Here is a 27,837-nt window from a genome sequence, read left to right on the forward strand (position 1 = left end):
CACTGACTCAATGGACATGAGTTTGAGTAAACTCTGGGAGTTGGTGATGGACAGGGAGGCCTGGAGTGCTGCAGTCCATGGGGTCACAAAGAGTTGGACACAACTGAGCAACTGAACTGAACTGACCTTTATATTACAACTGAGATCAGACTCTTTCGCCTCTCTGTTTGTTAGCCTTTTGTATTTCTTCTTTTTTAATTTGCCGGTTCATGTTCTTTGTTCATTTTTCTATCAGGTTAGTCATATTTTTTCTTACTGACTTTCGAGAACTCCCTGTATAAATTTTTGCTGTTTGCTATAATAGTTTGAGCAGTTTGATTTTCATCTTTCACTTTTCTTAATGGTGTTTGGATATAAGCCTCTTCCATTAATATCTTCATTTATTGATTTCTGCATTTGAATATCACAATTGCTAAGTTTGGGGATATAAATTTAGAGTTAGCCTAGGTGACTCTTAGTGTTCTAGACTTAGAAAGATCTGCATTTAAACTGAACTTTGAGAAAATCCTAGAGGAATTGAGGCAATTAACTCTAGGTGTCCTGCTGAATGTAATTCATAGGATGATTTATGTTCTTTGAGTTCTGAAATATGGAGATGTCTTCCTCACTCATCCTGCAGATAGTGTATAGCTTGGCATTGAATTTCTAAGTGCTTTCTCCTGGCTCCTGGGAAAGTTAGAACAGTGAGGAGCTAGTTCATTGGTATTGACTTAGGCTGCAGACTGCTGAAAACCATGAGACAGTATCCAGCCCCCCACCCCACCCCTCCTCACTGTACCAGACTGGCTCCAAATGTATGAGAGGAGAGAAAGCCTTTATTGCCTAACAGATCAGATGGAACCCACACATGGGCCATTCATAAGCGCCATCAGAAGGTCCATCTGTGGTGAATTTTTCAGATAGAAGGTCGCACTTTGCAGAGCCCTTCAGTCCCAGGTGGCACATGCATGGCAGTGTGTTCACTCTCCTCTGGGCTTTGGTTCCTTTGCGGGTATGGGTTCATGTTGTCAGTGTCACTCTGCAAACTCCTTCTGTCTGGGACCTTCTTAGAAATGCACCCTTTCAAAGATCTGCAAACAGTACATCTTGAGTAGGTATCACAGGTATTCTTCCTGATTCTGCATAAGTTGTTTTTGACTGATCCTTTGAATGGACCTTCTGACCCATCCTTGGCTGAGGCTGACTTGTTTCTGTCCCAGCTTGTCATGATTCCCTCCCTGTGAGGGACTTATCTTGTGAATGCCTCTGCAGATGACCCACTGGGCAGATCTGTGCCCTCTCTGTTGGCCTCATGGTCCAGCGGTCAGATCAACCATTCTCATGCTGTGATTTGACCATCCATCAAAACCCGTATAGATATAAAGGACTTAATCTCTGATGACTTACCTCTAGAATTATCTTTAAATGTTCCTATCAAAAAGCTAAGAGAAATCCCAGAGATATGAGTATTAAGTAGTAAAGATAAATGGGATAAAATATACAAAATAAATGAAACCTGTAGAGTGCCCAACACTTGCCATGGTAAAAATTTTTAAAAAAGGGCTCCAGGTAGAGATGATGGTATTGGTGGTCCTCTCACCAAGCTTACAAGGGGTTGTTAGAAAGATGTTTGTAGCTATAATACTTTAGTCTGTGTTCTTTTGAAGCCCAGGTGGAACCCAGTTGAAGCAAAAGAAGTTCTTGTAGGAAAGGGATGTGCAAAACAGATAGCTCATGTGTCATCACCAGGGACTAGTGAGAAATTGTCTGAGTCACTGACCATCCAGGACAGTCTCCTCTGTCTACACATTGCACAGTAGAAAGTGTAGAAACCCTCAACAGGCTTTTAACAACTTTATTCTTAAACCATGGGTTCAGACAGTGGCTACTGTGAAGTCACGCCAAGAAATTATCAGTTACAGCTATTGCATGAGATAATACAAAGAAGAAATACATATTTGAGGCCCTGTTAGAATGTTTGGATTATTTTAAATATCAGGAAAAGGAAATTACAGCTTTAACTACAGAGACTAGGCCAATTCTTTTCGTTCATCTTCTGAAATGCTTTCCATATAGCCAGGATTATTGGGTGCACAGAGGAGGCTCCTGCTCTCTACAGGAACGGATTCGATTAGATCAGGATTGGTGGAGATCTCGAAATGAGGGGAAGGCCAAAGGCAAGCGCCTCGCTGGGATGTCCAGGCCAATAACAGTGGCCTTAGCCAAACTCACCAGGCTCAGTTGTTGAGGTTCTGCCTTAGTGATTCTCCCTGTCAAAGCTTCACGTCCTTTCACGTTGATGACAAGCAAAGAGTAGAATCTTCCCCTTTGTTCACTCGACACTAACACTGTTACCACTTCGCGCTTGGATAGAAGATGGCTGGAGAGGCTGTGCCCAGCTCCCTCTTCACATTCACTTGCATGGTCTCAGATACATTCCCCACACAGTGGGTTTACTGCTGCCATCATGTCCCAGGGAGAGGTCAGCACCGCTAAGCAGTCTTCCACTCCAAATGGGGGAGAGAGAGACATGTGCCTTGGCAGCCCGACAGTGAGTGACATTGTGTTGGTTGTTCAGCTTGGTCACCAGTGTATTTTTAATTCTTGAGGGAGGAATGCTGACCCAGACGTGAAGTATCTGGATATTAACCTATCCTATTTTTACCACATTTTCTCTACGTCTCACGTTGGCTGTGGTCAGATCTCCACCCACCCCCCTGCCCCAAACACTTGGGGTGACACGGGTAAGACCATTCCATGCCTGGAGGAAGCAGACAGGCTGTGTGGCCGCTGAGTGTCCTGAGCTCCCTGGCAGACTTGGTGGCAAAGTGCAGAGCATCCATATCCTTGACTGAAGGTTACAGTTTCCAGCGAGGTCGGGTCTCTCTTTGCTTCAGTGTACCCTACTCAGCCCCCAAGTCCTTCCACAATCCTCCTTATGGGGAAAGTTTGGGGGTCATTTCTTGAAGTATGAGGATACCGTAAGGTCACATTTTTCCAAATCTCCTCAATCCAAACCAACTCTGTCTCATGTGCCTGAAAGACAGAATTCAGGCCATGAGAGAATGGATCTGGGATGTACCACCTGGGTTAACAGAGTTAGTCACTGCTCACACACATCCTTCCCAAGTAGAAAGATACTATATTACAGAAGATTCAGTCCCCAGAAAACATCTCCTTGTGAGTGTAAATTATCGTGAAAAATTCAATTATGCTGGAAAATAGCCTAGTGTTACTTTATCTTGAAGACATTTTCATGTAGGTTAAATGTCAGGAGACAAATCTCAAGTAAAGCTTGACGTAAAATAGTATTTGAAAGCTGATCTCTGAGACCAAGGGGAGTGTGACCACAGTTTGTTAATTTTTTGTACTTTCTTTTAAACACTATAGGCAACCGCGTTATTGAAAAAAAATCTCGAAGAAGAGCATGACAACAGGTCGGCTGTTGACAGCAGCAAGTCATCTTGCAGTTTGCCATCTACTCTGAGTGATGAAAGTGGAATGAGGAATGGAAAACCCACTCTGTGGCCCAAAGGTGTTCCTACAAGGGAACAAGGTAGCTATTGTTAAGGGTTCATTCACAGCAAAACTGCACTCAGAATCAGCGTGCCACCCTCTTTCTCAAAGTGTGCCCATAAAATAAAGCTGCTGAGCAATGCCTGTGATTCAGTATGCATGATACATTACTCGTTTTATACCATCTTCCACTTCAGGAAAACACCTGAAGTCTGAGAAGAATGGGAAACCTAATTGTAGGTCTTCAGTTCTGCTGAATTTGCAATAAAAGTAGTTTTTATAAAGCTATGAAATATCAACAGAATTAACAGTTGACATTAGGTGCTTTTTTGATCATCCTGCAAAGGTGGAGATGATTCCATTAAAATGAATTCCATGAAGTACTGTGAAGTTTTTTATATCACTTAATAGAATTTACTCATAATTAATAAATATTCTTTTAAATTAGAATACAGCCTTATAAAAGTCTAAACAAATGATTAGGAATCAATGAATTTATGACCCCCCCCAAATTTTATTACCAGTTTTTAGTCTCTAGAAATGGTGATTATTTTAGTGTTACTGGTAAGATGTGCCAGGAAACCACTGTCAGCTGCCTGGGACGTGAGCTGCCCGGGATGTGGTCAGAAGTCGATAACATGTGCTGGACCTGAGGCCCGCGTATGTTAAGCCCCACCCAAATCTGATAGATGTCAGGCTAAATTATTTTGCATGAAAGCAGTGTAGAGACACCTTAGCTTTTGAATAGGCTTTCTTCTAGGCACAGTGTATTTCAGATAAGAAATAAACTAACCAAAAAGAGAAGGTGGGAAGTAGGGCAGTTAAAAGGAATGGCAACTAAAAAACCAAAGGCCAGTTCCATCAGTATAACCTTGAAATACATTGTTATTATCACTTGTTCCATTTTTAGAAGATGAGAGCACTGAGGAAAGCACCGAAGACAGCGTGGCAGCGAGGATGCCCATCACAGGTAAGTTCACGGCTGCCTGAGGACCTGGGATTCTACTGTCTTCTCTAACCAAAACAGTTTAGGTTAGTGTTTGTGGACTCCACCAAGAGCAGGCAGATTCAGTGACCATGTGCTGGAGCAGGGGCTCCAACCTGAGAGTGTGGTGAGCTTAGGTTAACACAAATGGAGGTGGAAAATGCTCAGGTCTGCCGAGTCCTTCAGAATTGTTGCACATTTATACTTGCGAGCATCCCACCCCCACGAGCCTTTCAGCACCAGCCTCTGTGTGTAAAGGCCAGTGCCCATGGGGACACCAGTCATTAAATGGCCAACTACAGATGTGTCTGATTTCCTCTATTCTTTCCTGTTATAATTGACTGTATCATTATAAAAAAAAAGTAGAAAAAAGCTCCCTGCCAGACAGGGAGCTTGCCTGTGTGTCAGTTACAAAGCCCATCTGATCAATTACAAATTTTAGCAGTGAAGTTTCGTTAAGATCTGTTAAGATTTCTGCACATGTATTCAGCTTGTTTAGATGAAATCTGAATGTCATTACTTATTTTAGTTTTAGAATATCAACAGCAGCAATTAGTATTCTGATCAGAATTCTATTTGTCATACATCTAAATTTACTAGTACCTTATTTTGTAAAGTGGTATGCTACTTCATTATAAATTCAAAGGTCTGACTTTAAATATTTATACAAGTAAATACACCATTGCACCGAGGTACTGAGGCATGCATCTGCATATGAGTTAGTTTTGTTGTTTATCAGCAAAGAGAATGGTTTATTTTATGGCAGTAGGATTCATGGCCTGATGATGAATTCTGAACCCATGTGTCTGCAATGAACTCCGATTTTGAAAAAGGAGTTTATAGTGGAGCAATTATTGTATATGTTCTGCATCAGATAATATTTCACTCTAAAATACAGAGGTTTTCTTTTCCTTGAAATGTTTTCCCAGTGATATACTTATTGGATTTTTATTCTTCATTTTGAGAAAACTCTGATAGAATTCCCTGTTTGTTTGTTTATTAATAGAATTAATAAAAGTATAGATGTTTCCAAACTACAGACACCCAAAAGGTCATTTGGGTGCTTTTCTTTTGCATCTGCCTTTGAGTGCAGGATATCTCATGACCTCTGAATTTGCTTCAGTTAGAATCACAAGGGCTTGTTGGGGAACTAGGAAGTCCCCTAGTCTCCTGTCGATCCCTGGTCTGCTCAGCATTCTTTCCAGACACCCCTTGTAGTGAGTCAGTATCCCCACATTAGTACTGGTGTGATTTTCCCAGAGGACTTTTTAACTGAGGGAGAGCTGGCACATAACATTATACCCATGTCAGGTGCAGAGCGTGATGAGTCACTGTGCGTAGACATTGCAGTATGTTGGGCCAGCCTCACGAGTGTCTGTCACCGCATGTAGTTACAGGTTTTCTTTCTTTTACTGAGAACTTTTAAGTTTCCTCTCTCAGCAGTGTTTAGGTACACAGTCCTGTGGTGTTAGCTATAGTCACCTCGCTGTGCATTCGATCCCCGGGACTTACTGCTTTTATAACCAGAAGTCTGTGCCCTTTCACCCCATCACCCGTGTCACTCACCCCACCCCCTTAACTTCCAGTGTGTCCTCTGTATATCTCAGAATTTCCTAGTAAGAGAAGAGATAGTTAAGTATCAGTGTTTCAAATCTTTCTTCTCTTCACTCAAGAAGAGGTGTGATGTGCCTCAAAGGAATACAGGTTATTTGCCATGAAGATTTTTTTTTTTAAAGAAATTATAATTTCAGCAGTCTGTCATTGATCTGTCAATAGTTGGCAGCTAAAAAAATAAAAGCTTTGTGCCTATTATAGGCCAAAGAAGTAGACATAAAATAACCTGGAAAATGTGAAAAAGCTGTCCAAAGCATCTTCTTAGTGGGAACCTTGTGGTTCTGGCCCAGCCACCACACTCCCCTCCTCAGCACCTCCCAGCACGTGCCTGCCGGAGGCCTTGGGCGCCTCAGCTCTGCTCTGCTGTGGTTGTGTCTATTGTTACAGCTACTTTGATCTCTGATTTCTTGATCTTGACCTCTTTATTAATGTTTGTGTCTTGCCATGATTATTTGGAGATTTGGCCTTTGGTAAAGTAAGGCATTGGAAGGACTGATGGTGAAGCTGAAGCTCCAGTACTTTGGCCACCTGATGCGAAGAGCCAACTCACTGAAAAAGGCCCTAGTGCTTGGAAAGATTGGAGGCAAAAGGAGAAGGGGGTGACAGAGGTTGAGATGGTTAGATAACATCGCCAGCACAATGGACATGAACTTGGGCAAACTCCGGGAGATAGTGAGGGACAGGGAGGCCTGGCGTGCTGCAGTCCACAGGGTCACAGAGCATCAGACATAGCTTATCAACTGAGCAGTAACAGAGTAAGGCAGGTATATGAATTAAGACAGAATCCTCCCCCTTTGTAATAGTTCTGTTGAGGCTGCCTCATCTGTACAGGCTGCAGTCCTTCTAGAATATTCCAAAGAAAAGGAACATTTTCAAGGCTGCTCTCGGAGGGTTAAGAAAACAAGGTGGTGTTTGGCATCAGCCATTGCTGTCAGCCAGCTCTTTACTTCCTGCTGTTTCTTCACCCGCTGAGCCTCTGACCTGGGAAAGCAGACCTCCTGCCTAGCCAGATGGGGTGTGAGGTGAGGTGAGGAATGTGAAGGCACTAAGCCTGTACTGGACACGCAGCCCACATCAGCTGTGGTCTACATCAGTGATCTTTGTGTGCATCTTATGTTGGTCTTCTGAACCGGCCCCACTGGCCATAGCATTTTCATCCCAGTACATCTAGTTAAAAGGAACCTCACACGTGAAACCCAGAGGGTAGAAGTGGGAGGACTGGGACAGTGCCACAGAGGGAGTAACCCTGAGACAGTCCCAGAGGGGCGCCTGGGCACCTCTGGCCTGGAATCCTGACAGCAGCTCGCTTTCCTGGAGATGCAGTAGCTCCTCGTGACCACCTAGCCTTGCGCTGCCACAGATCCTCATGGACAGCACCTCCCACTGAATCCACTTCTGCCAGAAGTTTCCACATCAGAAGGCAAATGAAAATTTGAATCCAAAGGGCATTACCTCATCAGAAAGGAATCTTGAAGAGAACTTCACAGACTTTGGGAACTTCTTATTATATTCGTGAACAAACCTTCCAAGAAGAGGCCCAAACAGCAGCTGCAAGGGCTCCCAGCAACCTCGCTGGTGAGGGCCCCACGTCCCCGTGCGGTGTGTGGTGGGTGCCTCTTGGTGGGGGCCAGGCAGATGCCCTGGGAGCTGGTGCAGAGTTGCACCCAGAGAACACAGACCCTCGGCTGCCTGCATAGCACACATACCTGCTGAGGACTTGGAGGAGAATCCATCCATGAACCACAAATAAGAGCGAACCTTTGATCTGTTTGCTAACACAGTCCACCCCTTTCATTAGTCTAATTGTTCACTTTAAAGAATCCAGGTCGAAATCAAAGGTTAAGGGGATTATCTATGGGTGTGTGGGTTTCTGTATATAAGAATAGTATATAATCTGCATATATGTCACACCTCTACTTAAGCTGAATCCAGGGAAGGCCAGAGACAGCCAGAGACTGGGTCCTCACCCTCCTAAGCCTCCAACGTCTCTAACCGTCATAGCAACCCTGCAGAAACACAGACAGTTCTCCAGATGGCCCAGCAAACGGAAAGATTGAGAGCCCTTTTCAGGGCCATATAGCCAGAGTGTCAGGTCTTGAATCACATTCAAACTTCAGTATTTAAGCCCGAAAGTCCTTCCATCCCACCAGCCGGCCTCTCTTGTTTTATAGGAGAGGCACCTGCCTCAGGGCATCTGGATCAGTTAAATACCAATTTGTAACTTAACAAAAGATGAGCCCTGAAAGGATGCTCTTGAGAGTGATGAAGAACAAAGCCTGGAGAGGTGGGCAACTTGCGAGGATTTCTGAGTGCAGACTGTCCCAGGGTGGCACTTGTAAAGTGGGGTGAGCCTGTACCCCTAGGTGAGCCTGAGACCACAAGAGGTACAGGGCCATCAGGTCAGTGTCTCCCTGGAGCACTTAGGCCAGAATTGAAGCCATGCTTGTCTATATTAAGAAAGGCTTCCTCTGAACCACTCACACCCCCAAAGGGAAGTTTCCCCCATTGGTAATTTTATTGGTATTTATACTCAATTTACCTTGACAATTTGGTGACTTTTAATTTTAGTAAATGATGCAGCTTACACTAAGCGTCAGAGAAAACAGAGCCCCTGTCACAGTATCTGGCACACAGTGGGCACTCATTTTGTCAAACGAATGAAAATGAGAGTGTAAAGGAGTTCCCTTAAGCGTTTGTTGATTCAGGCCAGCACACCGTCTCTTTCCATCAGTCACTCCACCAGTACTTTTCCCACCCACGTGCCCATCCTGGCAAAACTGATCTCCTTAAGCTCCATGTGAAAAGGGCTCTCAGCTTTTATCTCAAGAGGATTAAGCCTCTAAGAATGTCCATTCAGCCTCTCATTCTTTTGACACCAATTCTCTTGGTCAAGCTGTATTGAAAGTGGTTGCCTGACTGTGCCATTTCTCACTGATATTCTTTGGCAAGCTGAAATATTCCAGGTCAGACTGTGGTCCGTCCCTTTAGAAGCTCTGTGGGAGGTCAGCCTAGGTTTGAAGATTGCAGTCAGACTCTGGGCAGGGCTTCCCCAAACATCATTGCTCAAGCTTTACCACAGAGTGGGAGAAGGCTGGAAATGGATGATGGCCACGTCGTCACAGGAGACTGGATCTATCCTGGGAGAGAAAATTGCAGTGACGACTTAGGACCGTGAAGACGAATGGCAAAGCGCTTGCACTCTGGAGCCTGTCTTGAGTCTGCACCACACCTGTTCTGTCCTGGAGATGCCCAGTCAGGTCCGGATGCCGTGCCTGGGGCAGCCAGGCAAGCACCATCTGCTGCTGGGTTGGCCCTGGCCCTGCCCAGGTGGCCCCATGTCTGTGGCAGGAGTCAGGCTGCCATGCCTTCACCCTGGGGCCTGCTGTTCACGAGAGCAGAGAGCCTCTTACTCCAGACACTGTAGGCTGGCAGCACCCGTTTACCGTGGCCGTGGAGGAATGGAGGGCACCTTCCGGGAGAGCTCCTGAGCAGATATGTTCCCAAGAATGAATTCAGAAGTGCCTAAGAAATTCTGCTCAGAGGCTGCCCAGCAGAAGCCCACGTGGGCCTTTAAAACAGACCCATGTGCCAACCACATCCTGAACTGGGTACCCCAGGACCTCCAGGTGTGAGCCAAGGCCTCAGTCTGTGTGTGTAACACACCAGGCAACTCCCTAAGCTTGAGAACCATGGAGCAGGGAGCCTCAGAGCTGAACCCTCCTTGTAGGTTATCCTGCGAACCACACTTCTTTTCTGCAAGAGACCCCAGTGGAAAGAGGGGGAGGTCGGGTTCTAGATGCTTCCATGCAGTCAGGGCTCAGGGAGGATGTGACTTTCCGAAGGCTGCTGTGACAAAGCGTCACAGACTGAGAACCACAGACCTGTTTGCTCTCACAGCCGTGGGTGCTAGAAGTCCAAAATCAAAGTGGCAGCCATGCCCTCTGAAGGTTCCGGGAGCATCCTTCCAGGCCTGCTGCAGCCTCAGGTCTGTGATGGCACAACCTCAATCTCTGCCTCCAGCCTCGTGTCGCCGCTGTCTCTGTGTCTGGGCTTCTCTGTCCTCTTCCCAGTGGGATAGCAGTCAGCGGAGTCAGTGCCCAGAGTGAATCCAGGATGAGTTCATCTTGAGATACTTCACCGAGTGCATCTGCACAGATGCTGTTCACAGAGCAGGTCCCATTCTGAGCTACTGGGTGGCCGTGAATTTGGGAGAAGCACTATTCAACCTGGCAGGGGAGGGGAGGGATTTGGTCCTATTTTACGTTGTTGCCTCTGGTTTATCACCTACGTGATTGCTCCTGGCCTAACTCTAGATGATGATAATGCTGATATTATAATATCATGATATTATGATAATAAAGAGTCTTCATTTCCGACTCTTCTCATTTTATAAATCACTCAGTGCAAATGACTAAAAATATTGTTTTTAAGGACTATTAATTATGCCAGTAAGATATAACTTCCTGATCAAAATGACTCAAAAGTTAAATATTCCATGACCTCAAGAGTTGAAAATTCACCTCCCGTGACAGCAGTGTTATATGGCTGGCACCGTGATTATGAATTTTCGTGTGCGGTATCATCAGCAAAATGGTTTCAGTTCAGTTTTTAAACATTCACTAAAGGTCAGTTCCCAGCCAGGCACTTATTTTCAGGTGTAACCATTGAATTGTCCCATAGAAATTCAGGATGTGGTGGAAACACCTCTTTTCTGAAGCATCTCCAGGCAACTGGTTGGAAGGAGAAGCTTTTCCCTTTTCTGAGCATCAGCCATCTCGTGTGAGAACAGAGAAGAACCCTGGGTTGAGAGGTGCCCTGGCCCAGGACTGCTGGCAGTGTGGCAGCCTACATATGACAAGTGATTCTGGTTATGGAGCCAACCTGTGTACCTTGCGTTCACATAGACAGGTGGTGTTTTGTTGTTTTTTTCATTTTTAAATCCCTAAATATAGATGAGTTTTCTGTATTTTCAGAATTGTGAAAGCACCTTATCCTAATATTTTCTTGTTTTAATTTGAGATAACTGGACAAGTGATTTCTGGGTTTTCAGTAATAATGTTTACCTTTAGAATTAATTTTAGCATTCCATCCCACAATTTTTGCCTTATTTAGCTGGGTTTGCTGCATCTAGCACGACGTGAATGAAAAGTCAGCCTGGATGCAGAAACACACGAAAAGCAACAGCACTGGGGAACCCAGGGACATAAAATATTTTTTGAGTTTAAGTTTAGAATTTCTGCATGCTTCCTGCAGGAATCGCAATTATCTTCCCTGGCTCAGAGATGCCCCGTTCTTTCTCGGTTCAAGGTTGCTTTTCTCGCTGCGCTAATAGCATTGTTTGCATCTCCTTTTGTTATTCCCTCTCTGGACCCAGCTCTTTCTTCACCAGGGATTTCCTCGAAAGCCAGGCCGACCCTCTGCCTTGGAGACACCCCTCAGAGGCTGGGGGACCAAGTGTTTATCTGGCTCTTGTAATGGGTTGTTAAAAGCACTTGTTCATCAGATATTTTCTTTTTCTTTTTATTTGTAGATTTAAAAGTATTTTAGCAGGTGTACATTTGCATATAAAAGAGAACGAAAGATAAGAAGTTGGGGCTTTTTCTCTCTCTTCCTCAGCGCCATCTCTCTCCTGCCTCTCTTTATTCAGCACATTTTCGTTTTCTTGGTTTTCTAGACACAAAATGAATATCAAAAAGAAAAAAGAAAACAATCTCAGGGATCCTTCACCACTTTGTAAGAAGATAGATGATTGGGTTCAGCCAGCTTGTGTGACCAAGTAGGGAAAAATAATATTTATCTCATTGTGTTGTCAGCCTGGAATTGATAGCCAGGGATAGATATTAATCCCCTGGACCCCTTGCCTTATTTTGTATATTAAGCTGCAATATTTTCTACTTTTGAAACTCCCCCCCGCAAAAAAAAAAGAAACTCCCCATCTCAACACAACTTTGAGTATGTGAGAGAAGCCTGACTGAGCGACTCAGAGCTGCAAGCTTGTGGATGCATGTATGCTATTTCTGTGTGCATCTGAGCGTCATTATGTTCTTAGAAATAGTTGTTTTATCTAACTGTTTGCACTACTCAGTATTTTTTTATATTACTGACAAGAAGTAGCTCTCTGCAGTTGGGAGTCACAGGCTACAAAGCGAAGCCTTAAGGGGCCTCCAAGTCCTCAGGTTTGTAGACTTACAGTGTCCGTGCAGTGGTGAAGACTCAGGTCTCAGGGCTTTGCTCCTTGAAAAGATACAAAGGACCCTCGTCCCGACCTTATTCATAACAGGCCAACTGGAACCTCCAGCTTTGTTCCCTTCGCTCCTGTGTCTGCTCACTCATTCATTTAATAACTGAATATGCACGGCTGCAGTGTGCAGCCTTCAACTGATTGATTCTTCACTGCCTTCTTCCAGAAAAACCTGGACTTGGATTGCTCCAAACTCAAGTCTGTAGCTTTGCCTTATGATGTTGAAATCCTGGCCAAGTCTTCTAGGCTCTTCCAGAAGAGGGTCTGAATTGTTTGAGCATCCCTAGCAAAAACTGTTCTCTTGCTTCCAAGGATTCTGAAATCTGGTTTGTTTGATACGGACAGCTCCTTCTAAATCCCCAGGGGACTGCTGCAGCCTCCCTGCTGCTGTGTTGTAGACTCTGCTGGGCCCTTCAGCGGGGAAAGCTAGCCCTGACATCCAGCTTGTGTCCCATGGCCGAGGTTTGTCTCTAAGGGTGCTTGTGCCTCATTCAGTGAACACAAGAAACTTTCTCCCTGCCCTCCAGTTTCAGGGTTGCAGGTATGTTCTGAGTGGCCTGGGCAGTGATTTAATTTTTTTAGGGCAGAAATCTGGCAAGTCTAGGCCCATTTTCTCACCTGGCAGCTGTCAGCTATGGCCAAAAGACAGCTGTCCCCCCGCCCCAAGACAGGACACGAACCCCCTCCCATCCCCTTGCTGCCCCATGGCCACAGGACCCAACCTCCCTCCCCCCTTGTCTGGCCAGAGTCACATGTGTGGTCCTGCCCGGCCCCCGAGAATCGGCATGTATACCCTGCCCTGTCCTTGCTGTCTGAGGCAGAATCTGTGATCTGGGTGCTGAAACTCCTTGGCCCCTATTTCTACACAGGCTGCATGGCCTTCAGCCTCTCTTGGTCACTTTTTTTTTAAACCAAACCTTGATTTTGTTTTTCCTGTCCGGGTCATCTCTCAGTGCTTGGTCTGCTATTTTGTGCAGCTCTTCTGACTAAAGAGTGAGGGGAGAAGGACTGGCATCCTGAGCTCTGCTCCAGCCCCTCCAGCTGCTTTGGGGGCACTGGTCCTGCCTCAGTTAGTCTGTTCCTCCAGTGAGTGCAGCTAATCCTTTCACCTTTGAACCTCCCTCTGTCCTGAAACCATTAACAGAAGCTTTCACCAGAGGTAAGGCAGGCGATGCCCCTGGAGGCCCTCAGCTAGCTTTGTCAACCCTGTATTACTCAGGTCCGGGCTGCCACATCCCAGATAAAAACTATCCCAGGGGCCACCAGCGACTCACCTTGGAGAAGGGCCCCAGGAGGTCTAAGGATCAAATGCCAGTGAGGAGCTGGGTTAGGAAGGAGGCAGGCTCAGTCTGAATGAGTGGGAGATGTTAGCTTTCTCCCTCCAAACCGATGTATGTGGACAGCAGACGCAGCTCAGGGAGAAATTCCGGAGTCCTCTGCGTAGGACAGGCAGCAAGCACCCTGTGAGGGAGGTGTGGGGTGTGTGACCGTGGCCCCCGATTTCCAAGCACTAGGATGGTCCCTGGACTGAGGCAACTTGCTGCCCTGTCCTCGCTCCCAGGCTCAGACGAGCGAGGAGGTCCGTTCCGTCTCATATTTGAACAGAATACTTAATCCCCACCCCACCCGCCAGTCTGAAATCACTTCACAACTAGTAACGTGATGTTTTGCACAAAAATCCTCTCCAGAAAATAAATAACATGTGTTCCTGATTTCTGAGAAGCCTGAGAACCGGCTCGCTAGAGTGAAATGATTCCGTTCAGACGGTTAACAGACGAGCCCAGCTTCCAGCTCCAGCCACCAGGGGCCTTTGTTCACCCAGAGGCTGCTCTCTTCTCTTTCTTCCTTTTTCTTTCTTTCTCTTTTAAAAAAAGTTCTTTCCATCTTTGCTGTCTTTTCCTTGCCCAAATAAGTTTAAATGAATGTAGAAATAGCACATAGTCATTAAAATCTGGACTTGTATCATAAAAACTGAAAAACTTTTTGGTTGATCTTCACAACAGCATGTTTATCTCCTTCATCTCCTTTACCTGTTCAGAATTCAGACACTCCACCTTTGACTTCGTTAGCACCTTACCCCCACCCCAGGCTGCCTTACAGGGACTCTGAAGTGACAAGGACATTAGAGTCAACCAGAGTATTACAATGCACTCCTGTCCGAGTCACCCCGGGACAAAGGGCCAGGCCACTGCCACACACACACACTCACTCTCTCTCTCTCTCTCTCTCACTTTCCCCTCCTGCGTGTGCTGCATCTGGTGTTTTCTTTAGTAAAGTTTTCAGAATACACAAGATGCACACGATGCACACTAGATGCACACTAGAACTAGTGTGCACTGATTTCACAACCCAGCAATTTTTTTAAAAAGTTTCTTTAGAATTTATTATTTTCAAAATCGAATCCCTGATCTGTACTTTTTTAAATTAGAGAGCATTTACTACTCCAAAATAGGATGTTCATTTTAAATGCTTATTTTTTATCTCATGTGATTCTGAGTAGGTAAGTTATGTCTTTCTCCTTTCGGTAGTTTTTAACCAGTAACAAGGGCCTCGTGGTTCAGTTCTTAAACTGAACCAGCAGGAGCAGGAATTCAGCCAATGGCCAACCCCCATAGTCTGTGGCCCTGTGGGGAGCATGGCCTCGGGGGCCGTTTTGCTGTGTACTGCTGGAACTCTGTCTCCTTTCTCCACTTCACCCACGAGGCCTTGAGACCTGAGGGAGCAGGAAAGCCTGTGTCACTCAGGTCCTTCACGGGACCTCTCTGTATTGCTTCTCCCAGCAGTCTTCCCCACTTAGAGAAGGACCAAAGGGTCTGTGGGTTGTTTCCTGTTTGTCTGTATTTTGTTGACTGTGCTTTTGGTGCTGTATCCAAGAAATCACTGCCAAATCCTGGAGCTCTTCTCCTACCTTTTCTTCGTGGAGCTGAATAGTTTTAGGTCTTACATTCAAGTCTTTAATCCTTTCTGAGTTGATTTCTGTGTGTGATGTAATGTAAGGGTCCAACTTCATTCTCGTGTCTGTGGGTGTCCTGTTATCTGCGCCTTTTTCTCACCTGTAGAAACGAAAGCCTACCAGAGGCTGAAGCAGTCTGCCCTCCAGGGCAGCACGCACCAGGCCAGAGAAGGATTCCAAGAGACCACGGCCCCCACGTCACAACCTTCAGGTGAGCAGAGCGACACTGGGAGCCCCCAGCCACCGCCCGGGCTTGTGCAGGGAGCAGTGTGCCCTCTCTGGAGTTTGCTTTGTAACGCGTTATCACCACCTTAGGATGAGCCAGGGAGCCATCATTAACAGCAGGCGTTTGGAAGCAGCTTCCTTCTAGGATGTGTGCTGCCCACAGCCTGCGGACCCTTGGAGTCTGCCTGACGTGTCATGACAGTGCCACCAGAGACAACCCGAACTCCCTCTCTTCTCACACCTTCCAGTTTGTTAACCAGCGGTGGGGTGTGTCATCCGGGCCGTCTCCCTTGTCTGAATGTTGGGGGATTTGAGCTCCTTTAAGTAAAAAGACTCTGAATCCCAATAAAAGCTCAATTTTTAAGCTTAAATGTAGTTCCTTTAATCCAGGGTTTTTGTTTTAATTGTAGTCTTGCTTAGTTTTCTTGAAGGGAAAGGCTACCCACCCACTCCAGTATCCTGGCCTGGAGAATTCCATGGACTGTATAGTCCATGGGGTCGCAGAGTTGGACACAACTGAGCAACTTTCTCTTTCACTTAGTTTTCTTACATGTTATTATTGTATTTTTATTATTTTTCAGTGGTTTCTACTTTATTACATTTTATTTTTTAATGTAAGTCACTTCAGCTCCTATTGTGAAGGTAATGAATTAATAACAGAAGGAAGTTTACTTTAACGACTTTCTAATTTTGGGCGGTGGGGGTGGATACGTGCTGCATGGCTCATGAGATCTTAGTTCCCCGACCGGGGATTGAACCTGGGCCCTCAGTTGTGAAAGCACTGGGCCCTAACCACTGGACTGTCGGGGAATTCCCTCCAATTTTTATATAAACCAGCACGCTGGAATTCACCTGTAAGAATGATTTCTTAGCACCACATAATTCCTAGTCCATGTTTAGATTTCCCGGTTGTCTCAAGGATGTCTTTATCAAACAGACACTTGGGGGGAATGTCAGACATAGTCCCAGGCAGTGCTGGGCGTGCGCGCCGATCTCAGAGCCACCTCAGATTGAATTGTGGACGTGTGACATGTCGGTTTGTGTGCCCGTCTCTACGAGAAGCCACTTTGTTCTCATGTCTGAAAAGACCTGGTTCATTTAAGCAGGTGCAGACCGTCCAGGGGCTGAACGTGGACACTTTGTTGACAGAACCGCTTTGCCTCAGAGGTTACGAGCAGACGCACAGGTTACAGGTTAGGAAAACAGCACACGCCTTTTGAGGAGGTGCTCACGCACCCTGTAGCCATGATCTTGGGTGACTGCCAGACTCAGACTGGTAGCAGAAGCATCCAAGGCTGAGGGCAGGCAGAGGTCAGGGATCACCCCAGCGAGCTCCAGGGAAAGGGCTGGACAGTGTGTGTTCCCCATCGGCCTTTTCAGGCTAGTTAAGGGGTGGCCTCGATGGTTCTCAGCGGAGGTTTATTCTCCTCTGCAAGAAGGAAAAGTGAAGGGTCTGGCAGAAGGGCTTAAAGGTGGGTGGGCAGGCACTGTCATCTAGAATACCAGTTAACGCACGAGACTGTTCCCACCTCTCACTGTCTCTCTCAGTGATCTGTCGCTGCCCAAGTGTCACAACACGAATCGTCCAGAGCTTAGGAACACCGTGGAGACCCTGCTCGCACGTGCCTTGTGGCCATTTCAAACGGTGCTGTTTGAGTGACTTCACTTTCTACTCACTCTGTGTCAGTATTACAGGAAACCACCTGCGATAACAGGTTATCAGGGGAACTCCTTGCCTGTCATCCCCGCCTTGCCTTCTGTGAACAGCTTTCTCTGCTGACGCTTGTTTAACAGGTTGGGGCTTCTTCACCCCCGCGGCGGCCAGGCTCACTGCACGTTTCTGCTTGCTTCTCTCAGGTTTGAAAACCGGCAGCAGGACATTCCAGACAAAGACGACTCACAAAATCGCTTCGGAAGCAAGTTTTTCATCCAGCAAAGGGAGTCCTTTGTCAAGGTAAAGTCATGGAGCCTTTCTGAATCGCGCCAGCAAGATGAGAAATGTCACTCCGCTCAGGGTGAAACTCTTGCTGCACATGATTTCGTTGGGTGACTTGATGGAACATTATGGTTTGGGTTTTGTTTATCTGAAGTGACAGTTGAAACTTTAGTCTACCTTTGAAAATATTTGTCCCAGAGCCAGGTATTGTTTTGCAGCTGTTGTTTCCTTGGTTTAAGACTCCATTGACACCTCAGTGAACCACAAATTAGCGTCTACAGCTGCTCGCAGTAGGGCTGCTTAGAAACCACACAATGGAGGGTGTCGGGAGAGGGCAGAGAGAGAACGCAGGGCCTTAAAAGAAATAAAGTGGCCTGTTTCTTCTTTTGGAGACAGCGGGTATATATACAAGCAGTTGCTGGATATTTATTTTTGTATTCCTCTTTTTTTTTTTTTAACCAAGTATTTGGGCTGGACTATTTCCCTTTCTGATATTTTCTTGCTTATTTTCAAACATGAAAATTTATCTTTTCACATTTTGTAGACTGTAGTTTAAAACTAAGTTTTGGGGGCAGTGATAAGCGAGTTGTATGCTAGCTTTGCAATCAACATAAAATACTGATCGTGCAGTGGCATTGAGCCACGGAAGAAGAGTATGTGGGTGGGGGTAGAAGCAGCTGTCTGATGACAGACCTGCCTTTTCACTTTGAGCTACATATTGTTTCAAACAATACAGAATTGCCTTTGCAACATTTCCCCTTAAAAGATGTCCTGTAGATGATTACATTTGAAATAATTACTTGCCCTAGTGAAATTTTAAAACAGAAACTTTACATTTCTGATGTTCCATAAGATTAACTTTACTTGTTTAGAAATGTAGTATTTTTACAGTGGAAAAAAAAATCTTATTTTCATTTGTGTTTTGAAAACTCTTACAGTATTTTTAGGACCTGGAATATATTTAAATGAGGTTGATTTTCTGAAATTAAGTTTTTGCTTTTAGAAACTTGATATGTTCAATTTAAGGGAATCACTCATTTAATTTTTAGAAACTATTATTTTTAATACCTGCGTTTTTGTCTGTTTTTGAAGGAAGTGAGAGATAATGAATTATGGGATAAGAAGAGTTTTAAAGTATTATATTTTTATGATTTTACTATAAATTCAAGTTCTAGGTCTCCTGAAAGGAATTTTAAAAGAGAATAAATTCTACAGGTAGTTTTTAGGGATTAATGTCAACATTGGCTTAATAATACATCCCTTTAGTTTTTAAAGATTGTTAGAAGTGTTTGTTTTAGAGGTCCTAAAAAAAACACAATTCTTAAATTTTTCCTGTATATTCCCCACTTTGGGCAATGTTTAAACACATTCAGAAAGCAGTCAGATTCCGTAGAACATTTTCTCAGTCTGATCATTTGACATATTACAGCTCGCATCAGTATTTCATTATAAAATCAAACTTCTTTTCCCTTCAGTTTGAGGCAGGGGCCTTTTGTTATTACTGTCATTTCTGCATGAAATTTATTTCCTAAGTTACAAGTGATCACATCATCCTCTTTAAGGAGAAAAAAAAAAAGTCCTTCTAGGAACCCTTGGTTCCACACTTGATAATAATCCAGTGATGAAAGTTCTGGGCTTGAAGTGTGTGGGTTTGGCTCACTGTTGGTTACAGTTGGTTCTTGTGCTGGGTTTGGTGTTCATATGCCGCCCCAGGCTCGCTCTTTGTGCCTGGATTCACTGAAATTTCTTAGAGGCTTACATTTAAGGACCCCACTTACTGCAGTCATTCCTCGTGCTTTATTGCTTTTACAAGTGGTCTCGAAACCCAGTACTCGAGAATAAACATAACAGTGCAGTGCTGCTGTAGCACTTTTAAAAATTCTTCTTTGCTCTATTTTGTCAGTGAGCTGATGAGCAATCTCAAAAAAAAAAAAGAAAAAGAAAAAAAAGACCCTGCTGGACCTTTAAAAAAAAAAATGGCTTCCTCTGATGTCCTAGAGACAATAATTATGATGTGCTAGTTAAGCCCAAACTACAGCTGAGGGATTTTACTTTAAAGCAGCGGCTTGGGCGCAAAAATGCATTTATAGCTCTTTGTCTGCACCTCATTATGTGTGGGCCTGATTCATTAAGTAATTGGTTTGCAGTTGTTTACATGAGTATTAAGGCCTTCCTTTCAGCCGCCTTTGAGAGATACATTGTGCAAATGTTGCCTGTGATGAATGCAGAATGAGGGCCAGAGGGTCCGTCCTATTGGCTAAACAGTGCGCTCTGTTGAAAAGCCAGAGAAAGGGATTGGGCGCTGCTTTGCATAGCAATGACTTTCTTAATAAGCGTTACAGATTAATACACACCAGCTATAAAAGATGCAAAGAGATACTCTTAGCACATTTATCCCTGCTCATTTCATTGTGATGGTGGTGGGGTCCCTGCGCTTTCATATTCCGTTTTCCCGAGCCACGGCTTCAGTGCCTGAGCCGTAATAGAATCCGATGTTTATTGTATTATAAATCACGGGCAAGTAGGCAGATCGGCAACAGTTTATTATTAAAGATTCTTTCAGTGTAAATCTTTTCTCCCATTGTATTTGCCTGAGCAAAATCATTTTGTGGTTGAGTGGGGATGAAAGGCATAATGTACGAAGGAGTGAGTCCTAATAGGAAGCTGTTCTCCGAGTAAAGACCACTTGTCCCCTTTTGTTCAGGGGTGCATGCCGGAGCTTCCTCTCCTACGCAAACATTGTCTCGCCCCACCTTCCCCAGGAAGCCGTTTCCACTCTCCCGGATCCATGTATTCAACCGAAGAGTGTATTTTAACCGCCTACCACGTTAACTGCAGTTTACTGCCTGGATCGAGATAACCTTTACCAAAAGAAAAGGAAGTGTGCTTGTAACATAATTGCCTGGGGAAAAGGTAGCAGAAGTCACCCAGCCGCCCCACCCTGGCAGGGCCCGCTGTGGGTGGCTTTCAGGGCCAGCCCTGCTGCCCCGGGAGCGGCCGGTGGAGGGCGCAAGGCAGCAGCCGTGCTCCAGTGGGGCTCTCCTGGTTCTGCTTGCCTGGCCCTGGGGCCACTTTCCCTTGGATGATCTGAAGATCACAAGGAGCCCGTAGTCCAGAGAAATAAACACGAGGTTTTCCTGGATGGCCTCGAGGTTCTAGGGTAAAAGCCGCCAGTCTCTGGCTTAGCAAATCTACATTCTCCTTAAATTCTACCAAAGTAGCAGTTTCCTAAAGATTCCACATGTTTCTCGTCATAAGCCCGCCTACTTTACCCCCACCCCCACCCCGCCATGGCCTGAAAGAAGAGTCTTTGCTTGATTGACTGAAGGGATGGAGTAAGGAAATTGACCCCTAAAAATGGCATCTGCTGCAGGGCCCCTGGTTGACCGTCAGGGGGCGCTCAGACTTTGTCTAATTAAAGCTCTCCGCCTTCAGAAGACCTCGAAAATTTATTATATTATTTTTTTTTTACCTTTTTACCCTTTATTATTGCAGAGAGATTCTAAAGAAACTCAGAGACTACAGTAACAGGAATAAAATAACCTATTTCATTAACTTCCATTCCTCTGGATTTTAGCATCATTTTATATTACTTAATTTTTGTGGACATGCAAATCATTTTTAGTTTGCATTACATGACAGACTAAAACTCAAGTTTCACATTAGTTTCACAGAAAATAACTCACTTCTTTTTTTTTTTCTTTTCTGCTGTAATTTTACCTTATAAATTATACTGATCATGATTTTTCTCAGAGTCTAGTCCAGGTGAAACTTGGTAAACAATTTAAAATTTCAGAAGAAAGTTTAAGTAGCAGTAAGGGGAAAGGAAATATGGTATTTGTTATGCAACTTATTATATTAAGAGATGGTGCTGTGCTAGACATTTTAACATGCCTTAGAGCTCTTAGTTTTCTTAACAAGTATACATTGTAGATATTCTAATCAACATTATTTTGGATGATTTGACTAAGACTCAACTATAGTTCACTGCTGCTACTGCTAAGTCGCTTCAGTCGTGTCCGACTCTGCGCGAACCCAGAAACAGCAGTCCACCAGGCTCCTCCGTCCCTGGGATTATCCAGGCAAGAACACTGGAGTGGGTTGCCATTTCCTTCTCCAGACCTCGGAAATTTAAAATCAAGGATTCACAGTGGTTTGTTGGCACGGTGTTTGGGACTTTTTTTTTTTTCCTTTGTTTCTGAATGGTCTTTTTGCCTTATATATTTCCAGAAACATGTCTGTTTGGGGGAAAATTCTAGCTGAAGATGCTGTGTGAGAGATTTTAATGCTGATTTTAGCCAGCAGTCAAGCTCATTAGAAGTTACAGAATTCAGAGTCTAGAGACCACATCTTCTCATAAGTCAGTTATTCTCTGCTGGCTTTTGATCAGACCCTAGAACTGCAAGGACTCTTCCCACGGGGGGGCCCTTCCTCATTGTCCCCAGCACCAGAGCTCTTGGCAGGACCCTCGGAGTCTCACTACCAAACTCGATGGGTGTGGCCTCAAAGCCACAGTAACTTGTGTATGTTTGTTAATGGGCTATACATACATTTTTCTTTCAAAACTATGATACCATGAGGTTGAGAGTGTGTTACTAGTATTAGAACCTCCCCAGCCCCGAGGAGCTCCTGGGCCCAAGCCTGGGCCTGCCTCCCAGGACCCTTTGCTCACCTGACAGCCCTGACATCCTTCGCAGGCACAGTCTGTCATGAACCCTGGTGCGACTTAATACGGAATCTCCTAGGAACCTGTAGAGCTTCCCTGGTGGCTCAGATGGTAAAGAATCTGCCTGCAATGTGGGAGACCCAGGTTCAATTCCTGGGTTGGGAAGATCCCCTGAAAAAGGAAATGGCAACCCGCTCCAGTACTCTTGCCTGAAGAATCCTGTGGACAAAGGAGCCTGGTGGGCTACAATCCATGGGCTCGCAAAGAGTCGGACACAACTGAGCGACTAATACACACTAGGAGCCCATAAGTGTTTCAGGTCTCCCTTCATCTCTGCTTGCCGGCCCCACGAACCTGAATCCTTACGGATGTCCTTGCCGCCTCATTTTGTACCTGTGTTGACTCTGGTGGCTCAGCTGGTAAAGAATCCTCCTGCAATGCGGCAGACCTGGGTTTGATCCCCTGGAGAAGGGAAAGGCTGCCCACTCCAGAATTCTGACTTGGAGAATTCCATGGACTGTATAGTCATGGGGTTGCAAAGAGTCAGACAGGACAGAGTGACTTTCACTTTCATATTAACTATGTAGACTCTTTCTAGCAATATTATTACCTTTTGTTCATATAACATGAATAGTCAACGCTCTCAATTTTGGCTGTTTTCTCTGGTATCCATGTCAGCAGGATCACATCCTAGGTGCTCACGAGATGCTGTGCTTAGAATAAGACCTGCTGTTTAAGACGCTGGCCAACCTTAACTTGCTACATGTAGCAGGGCTGAGAACAAAAGTGATTTTGATGAGAGTTGTCCCAATCGTGTGTTCTAATCCCTTATCAACAGCAAGGGAATGTATAAACAGCATGGGAAACTGAAATGGCTTGATGGATAGACAGAGGGAAGACGTGCGATGAAGCCAGAGTGGTAGAATGTTGACCGGTGGGCACATGGTGCTCGCTGTGCGGAGGGGGCGGTGCCACCCTGCTGCGACACTGTGCGGAGACACTGTCCTGTTAGAATGAGACCAGTGGGGCGTGATCACACCTTAATCTAATCATCTCTCCTGGTGTCTTACCTGAAAGAGCTCTGTTTGGAAATAGGATCTCCAGTCTAATGGTGTACTTTTAGGGAAAAAAAAAAGAAGAACCCACAGACCCTGCCCTCTTGGACTGCAGGAGTCACCCACGGGGCCGGGGAGGGCGGACTCCCTGGTTTACTGCCTGGGCATCAGGTGATGGCCCTGCTTCATGAAGCAGCCTTCATGGACCCAGCCCTGAGCCTCTGCCTGGTTCTGGGTGCAGCCTGCAGGCTGAGAGAGGTTTTACATTTTTTAACAGTTGAGAAAAATCCAAAGAAGAATAAAGCTGCCTGACACCTGAAAGTTATATGAAATTCAAGTTTCGGCATCTCTACGTGAAGTTTGAGCAGAACACAGCCACATCCACTAGTTCACATACCGCCCTGGCTGTCTCTGTGCCGTGGCCAGAGTCGAGTAGTTGACAGAGACCACACACCTGCGCCGTTTACCCCCCATAGCTCACCTTTGCTGCCTCTGCCGCACAGACTGGAGGGGTGACGTCCACACCGTCGGGGAGCTTCAGGCTGTCGGGGTCCAGATGCATTACATCTGATGGAATGCAGGGACCTAGCCCATGGCCTGTAACCTGAACTCTTGCATTCTTATGCTTTTGGGAGTGTGTTTGGTTTGGGTTTTTCTCTCACTTATGGTAATAGCCACACAATATGGCTCTGTCTACACCCAGGAGATTTCTCACACCATCCCCATTGGCCTTGACTTAGCTTTAGATGTTAGATGTGACCCAGAGAAAGAAATGTTGACCCTGCAAATCACGTGTAATAAAAACAACCTTGCATTGAGTGTCACGTCAACTTGCAGGGATGGCTTCCCAAAGGGAAAAATACTTGCTCCTAAGGGGTGAGAATGGTGTTGGAAACGCCCAGAAGCATCATCCACCTTCCTTGGTGAACACAGGTGTTTAGTTCTGAAATATGTTTCTGGGTAGACACTTGAACAACCTAATCTGAACTCACATAGAAATAGAAACATGCAGATTAAATAATCTAACATCAAATATTGATCAAGTGCCTTTAGGCAAGGCCCTGTGATTATTGAGGCTATGGCTCAGATGGTAAAGCGTCTGCTTACAATGCGGGATGCCCGGGTTCCATCGCTGGGTTGGGAAGATCCCCTGGAGAAGGAAATGGCAACCCACTCCAGTACTCTTGCCTGGAAAACCCCATGGACAGAGGAGCCTGGTAGGCTACAGTCCTTGGGGTCGCAAAGAGTCGGACCTGACTGAGCGACTTCACTTTCACTTTTTCTGTTCCTTCTGCATGTATTACTGAGCACCTGCTAAGGGCAGGACACGGTATCCAGGGGACCGAAACGGGTATAGTGGATGTTCTCATGGAGCTGACAGCCTAAGGGCAGTCACATGTCAGTTTGTAACAGAAATGGCTGTGAAAGAGCAAATTTGATGAAAACTTGGGGATGGAGGATGGGGTGAAGGGGATGGGGAGGCTATAGCAGGAAGCCGGATGAAGTCTAGGCATTAACCTTGGAGGTGCTGTTCAGGCTTCTTTTGCCAAAAGCAATGGGAAGGCATTGAAGAATTTTCATTTTCGGCAGAGAGGCAGAGTAATCAGAGTTGTGTTTCAAAAGCTCACTCTTACTGCCGAGTGGAAAGTGGGCTGGAGGGAACAAGGTGGATGTGGTGTCACCAGGTAGGGGGCTGTTAAAAGGCAGGTAAGAGATGCTACCTTGGCCAACCAGGTAGTAGCAGTGCCAGTGGGTAGGGGACGAGTGAGGACTTGGGAAGTGCAGGGAGGTGAGCTTGGTAGGACCTAGTGACTGATTGGGTGTTGGAGGGCAGAGGAGTTGCAAAGGGTTGGGAGGGAATTGAGGCTTGGGGAGCCGTTGGCCAAAACAGGAGAAGGGCCCAGGTTTGGTGGAGAAGCATGAGTTTGGTTGTGGGTGAACATGCTGGCTGGTGTGCTGGCCATGAGATGCTTTGGAGGCAGCCAAGTAGAGCCAGCCAGTGAGCTCTGGACATGAGTATGGAGCTCAGAGCAGGGGCCAGGCTGTAAGGACCTGGTGTGTGCTTACCTGCCTCTGTGCCCTTGTCTTGCCCTGGCCTGGAAATCCCTTCCAGCTGTCAGAGTAGAATCCAGGGGGCACCTTGCTTCCCTGGGATTTTGCAGCCACACCACCACCTACCCCATCATCTACTTGTTCTCTTATTCCTCTCTGTAGTGCTCCTGCCAGCCCCCCGCCAGCCAGGTGGCTCTTATTATTTGAATATGAACTGGCAAATTAGCCTCTCTCTGCATCTTTATAGCATCATTATATCTGCTGACCCCCGCCCCACAGTGAGCCCCATGTCCTCATGAAGTGGGAGCCAGATAGATAGTAGACACAGCCCACAACAATTTTTTTGGGGGGCGGGGGGTCTGTCTCCTAAAGCAAAGGAAATAAAAGCAAAAATAAATGGAACCTAAAAAAAAAAAATTAATGGGACCTAATTAGACTTAAAAACTTTTGCACAGGAGAGGAAACCATTGACAAACTGAATGACAGTCTACAGACTAGGCAGAAATATTTGCTAATGATATGACTGATATGGGGTTAATATCGAAAATAAATAAAGGGCTCATACAACTAAATATAAAAAAAGAAAACCAACTAAAAAATGGGCAGAAGACCCAAATAGACAGTTTTTTTTCAGGGACATGGAGATGACCAACAAGAACATAGAAAGATGCTTCACATTGCTAATTGTTAGAGAAATGCAGATCAAAGCCACAAAGAGGTCAGAATGGCCATCCTTATAAAAGACTACAAATAACAAATATTTGTGAGACTGTAGAGAAAAGGTAACACTTCATACATTGGTGGGAATGTAAATTGGTGCAGCCACTGTAGAAAACAGTATGGAGGTTTCTCAAAAAAACTAAAAATAGAGCTATTATATAACCCATCAATTCCACTCTTGGGTATATATCTGAAAGAAATGAAAATACTATTTGAAATGATATATGCACCCTGATGTTGCCAAGATATGGAAGCAACCTAAGGACCCACCAGCAGATGAGTGGATAAAGAAGATATGGTCTATATGTACAATGAAACACTGCTCAGCCACAAAAAGGATGAAATTTTGTCATTTACAGCAACACCGGTGGACTTGAAGGATTTTACACCAAGTGAAGTAAGTCAAAGAAAAATACTACATGATATCTCTTAATGTGGAATCTAAAAAATACAATAAACCAGTGCATGTAATGAAAAAAGAGGCTTATAGACACAGAGACCGCTATCAAGGATCTACTGTATAGCATAGGGGACTCTACTCGATAATCTGTTAACGACCTATATGGGAAAAGAACCAAAAAAAGGGTGGTTAGGAACTTCCCCAGTGGTCCAGTAGGTAAGACTTCGTGCTTCCAGTGCCAGGGGCCCAGGTTTAATCCCTGGCCAGGGAACTAGTTCCCACATACCTCAACTAAAAGTCCACGTGCCACAACTAAAGAACTCTCAACTAAAGAACAGCGAAGACTGAAGATCTCACGTGCTGCCACTAAGACCCAGCACAGCCAAAAAATAAATGTTTTTAAATAAATAAAAAGAGTGGTGGTGTGTGTATAACTGATTCACTTTGCTATACAACAGAAACTAATACGATGTTCTAAATCAACTATACTCCAATAAGAATTTTTCAAAAGATACAATGAACAAACTAGTGGTTACCAGTAGGGCAGGCTACGGGAGGGGATTAAGAGGTACAGGTTTTATTGTACAACACAGGGAATATAGCCAACATTTTATAATAACTATAAATTAAATATAACCTTTTAAAGTTGTGAATCACTGTGTTGTATAAATGTAATATATAATACTGTACATCAGCTATATCTCAAAGCAAAGAAACAGGCACCAAGTTTAAAGGGAACATTGACAGATGTTGAGCCTAGAAAATTATGCCTTCATGGAGCTTCTATTCTGGGGAAAAAAATGTAAATTATGGAAGCTATGGCAGAAGGCAGATTTTCAAGCCCTAGGTTAGCCCAAAGGAACAGAGGTGAGTCCCCAGGGTTTCCTGAGTCAGCAGGGCCAGGGTCCCACTGAGAGAACAGCCTCACTGCTGCACGGTGGCCCTCGTCTTTTCTCAGCCCTCTCCCAGCTAAAGGCCAGAATCTGCCTTCATGGAATAATCTCCAAATGTAAACTCGAGTGAACACTTCAACAGAAACATGAGAAAAACATCGGAATGTCAAGCCATACACAAGCGACTGTTTGTTTAATATCCCCTTGACCATTTAGTATGAACCTTAAAGAATTTAAGTGTAATTTAAAGCTTGGATGGTGCTCCCAGAGATGACTCTCACATGCATGACAATTGGGAAAGCTCCAGAGAAGGTGATGGAGGTGGGAACCGCCTCTCACAGAGCCAGCTTCTCGGGCCAGCGGCTTTAGTAAGCATGTCATCCAGCGTCAGATGCATCCTTGGACCCTCACATTTTCACGTGTGTGACACACGGAAGCCTGAACACAGGTGACAGGACACTTGAGTTTTTCTCCACCAGGAGTCAGTGTCCTTAATTAAGCACACACAGTTTATTCTGAACTCCTTGTTAAATGGTTGAGTGTTGGTATCACTGGCTTGATGGAGGTAAGTTTTGTAACCTCCTGACTGACGTCTCACTGTT

General features: G+C 45.1%; 1 protein-coding gene across 7 annotated transcripts in view; it reads left to right on the forward strand.

The window, feature by feature from the left end:
• The window catches only part of KIZ (kizuna centrosomal protein), an 87,791-nt gene that overhangs the window by 59,041 nt on the left and 913 nt on the right, over window positions 1-27,837 (forward strand). For 6 of the 7 annotated variants that reach the window (XM_020878397.2, XM_020878382.2, XM_070472232.1 and 3 more), the window contains 4 exons: window positions 3,370-3,535; window positions 4,406-4,465; window positions 15,395-15,499; window positions 17,371-17,467. In XM_020878397.2, the coding sequence (XP_020734056.2) occupies window positions 3,370-3,535; window positions 4,406-4,465; window positions 15,395-15,499; window positions 17,371-17,467 (428 nt within the window). Of the gene's footprint in view, window positions 1-3,369; window positions 3,536-4,405; window positions 4,466-15,394; window positions 15,500-17,061; window positions 17,287-17,370; window positions 17,468-27,837 lie in introns of those variants that run through there. The other variant, XM_070472234.1, reaches the window with a different exon arrangement.

The sequence above is a fragment of the Odocoileus virginianus genome, chromosome 9 (assembly GCF_023699985.2).
Source record: "Odocoileus virginianus isolate 20LAN1187 ecotype Illinois chromosome 9, Ovbor_1.2, whole genome shotgun sequence".
Classification (NCBI taxonomy): Eukaryota; Metazoa; Chordata; class Mammalia; order Artiodactyla; family Cervidae; genus Odocoileus; species Odocoileus virginianus.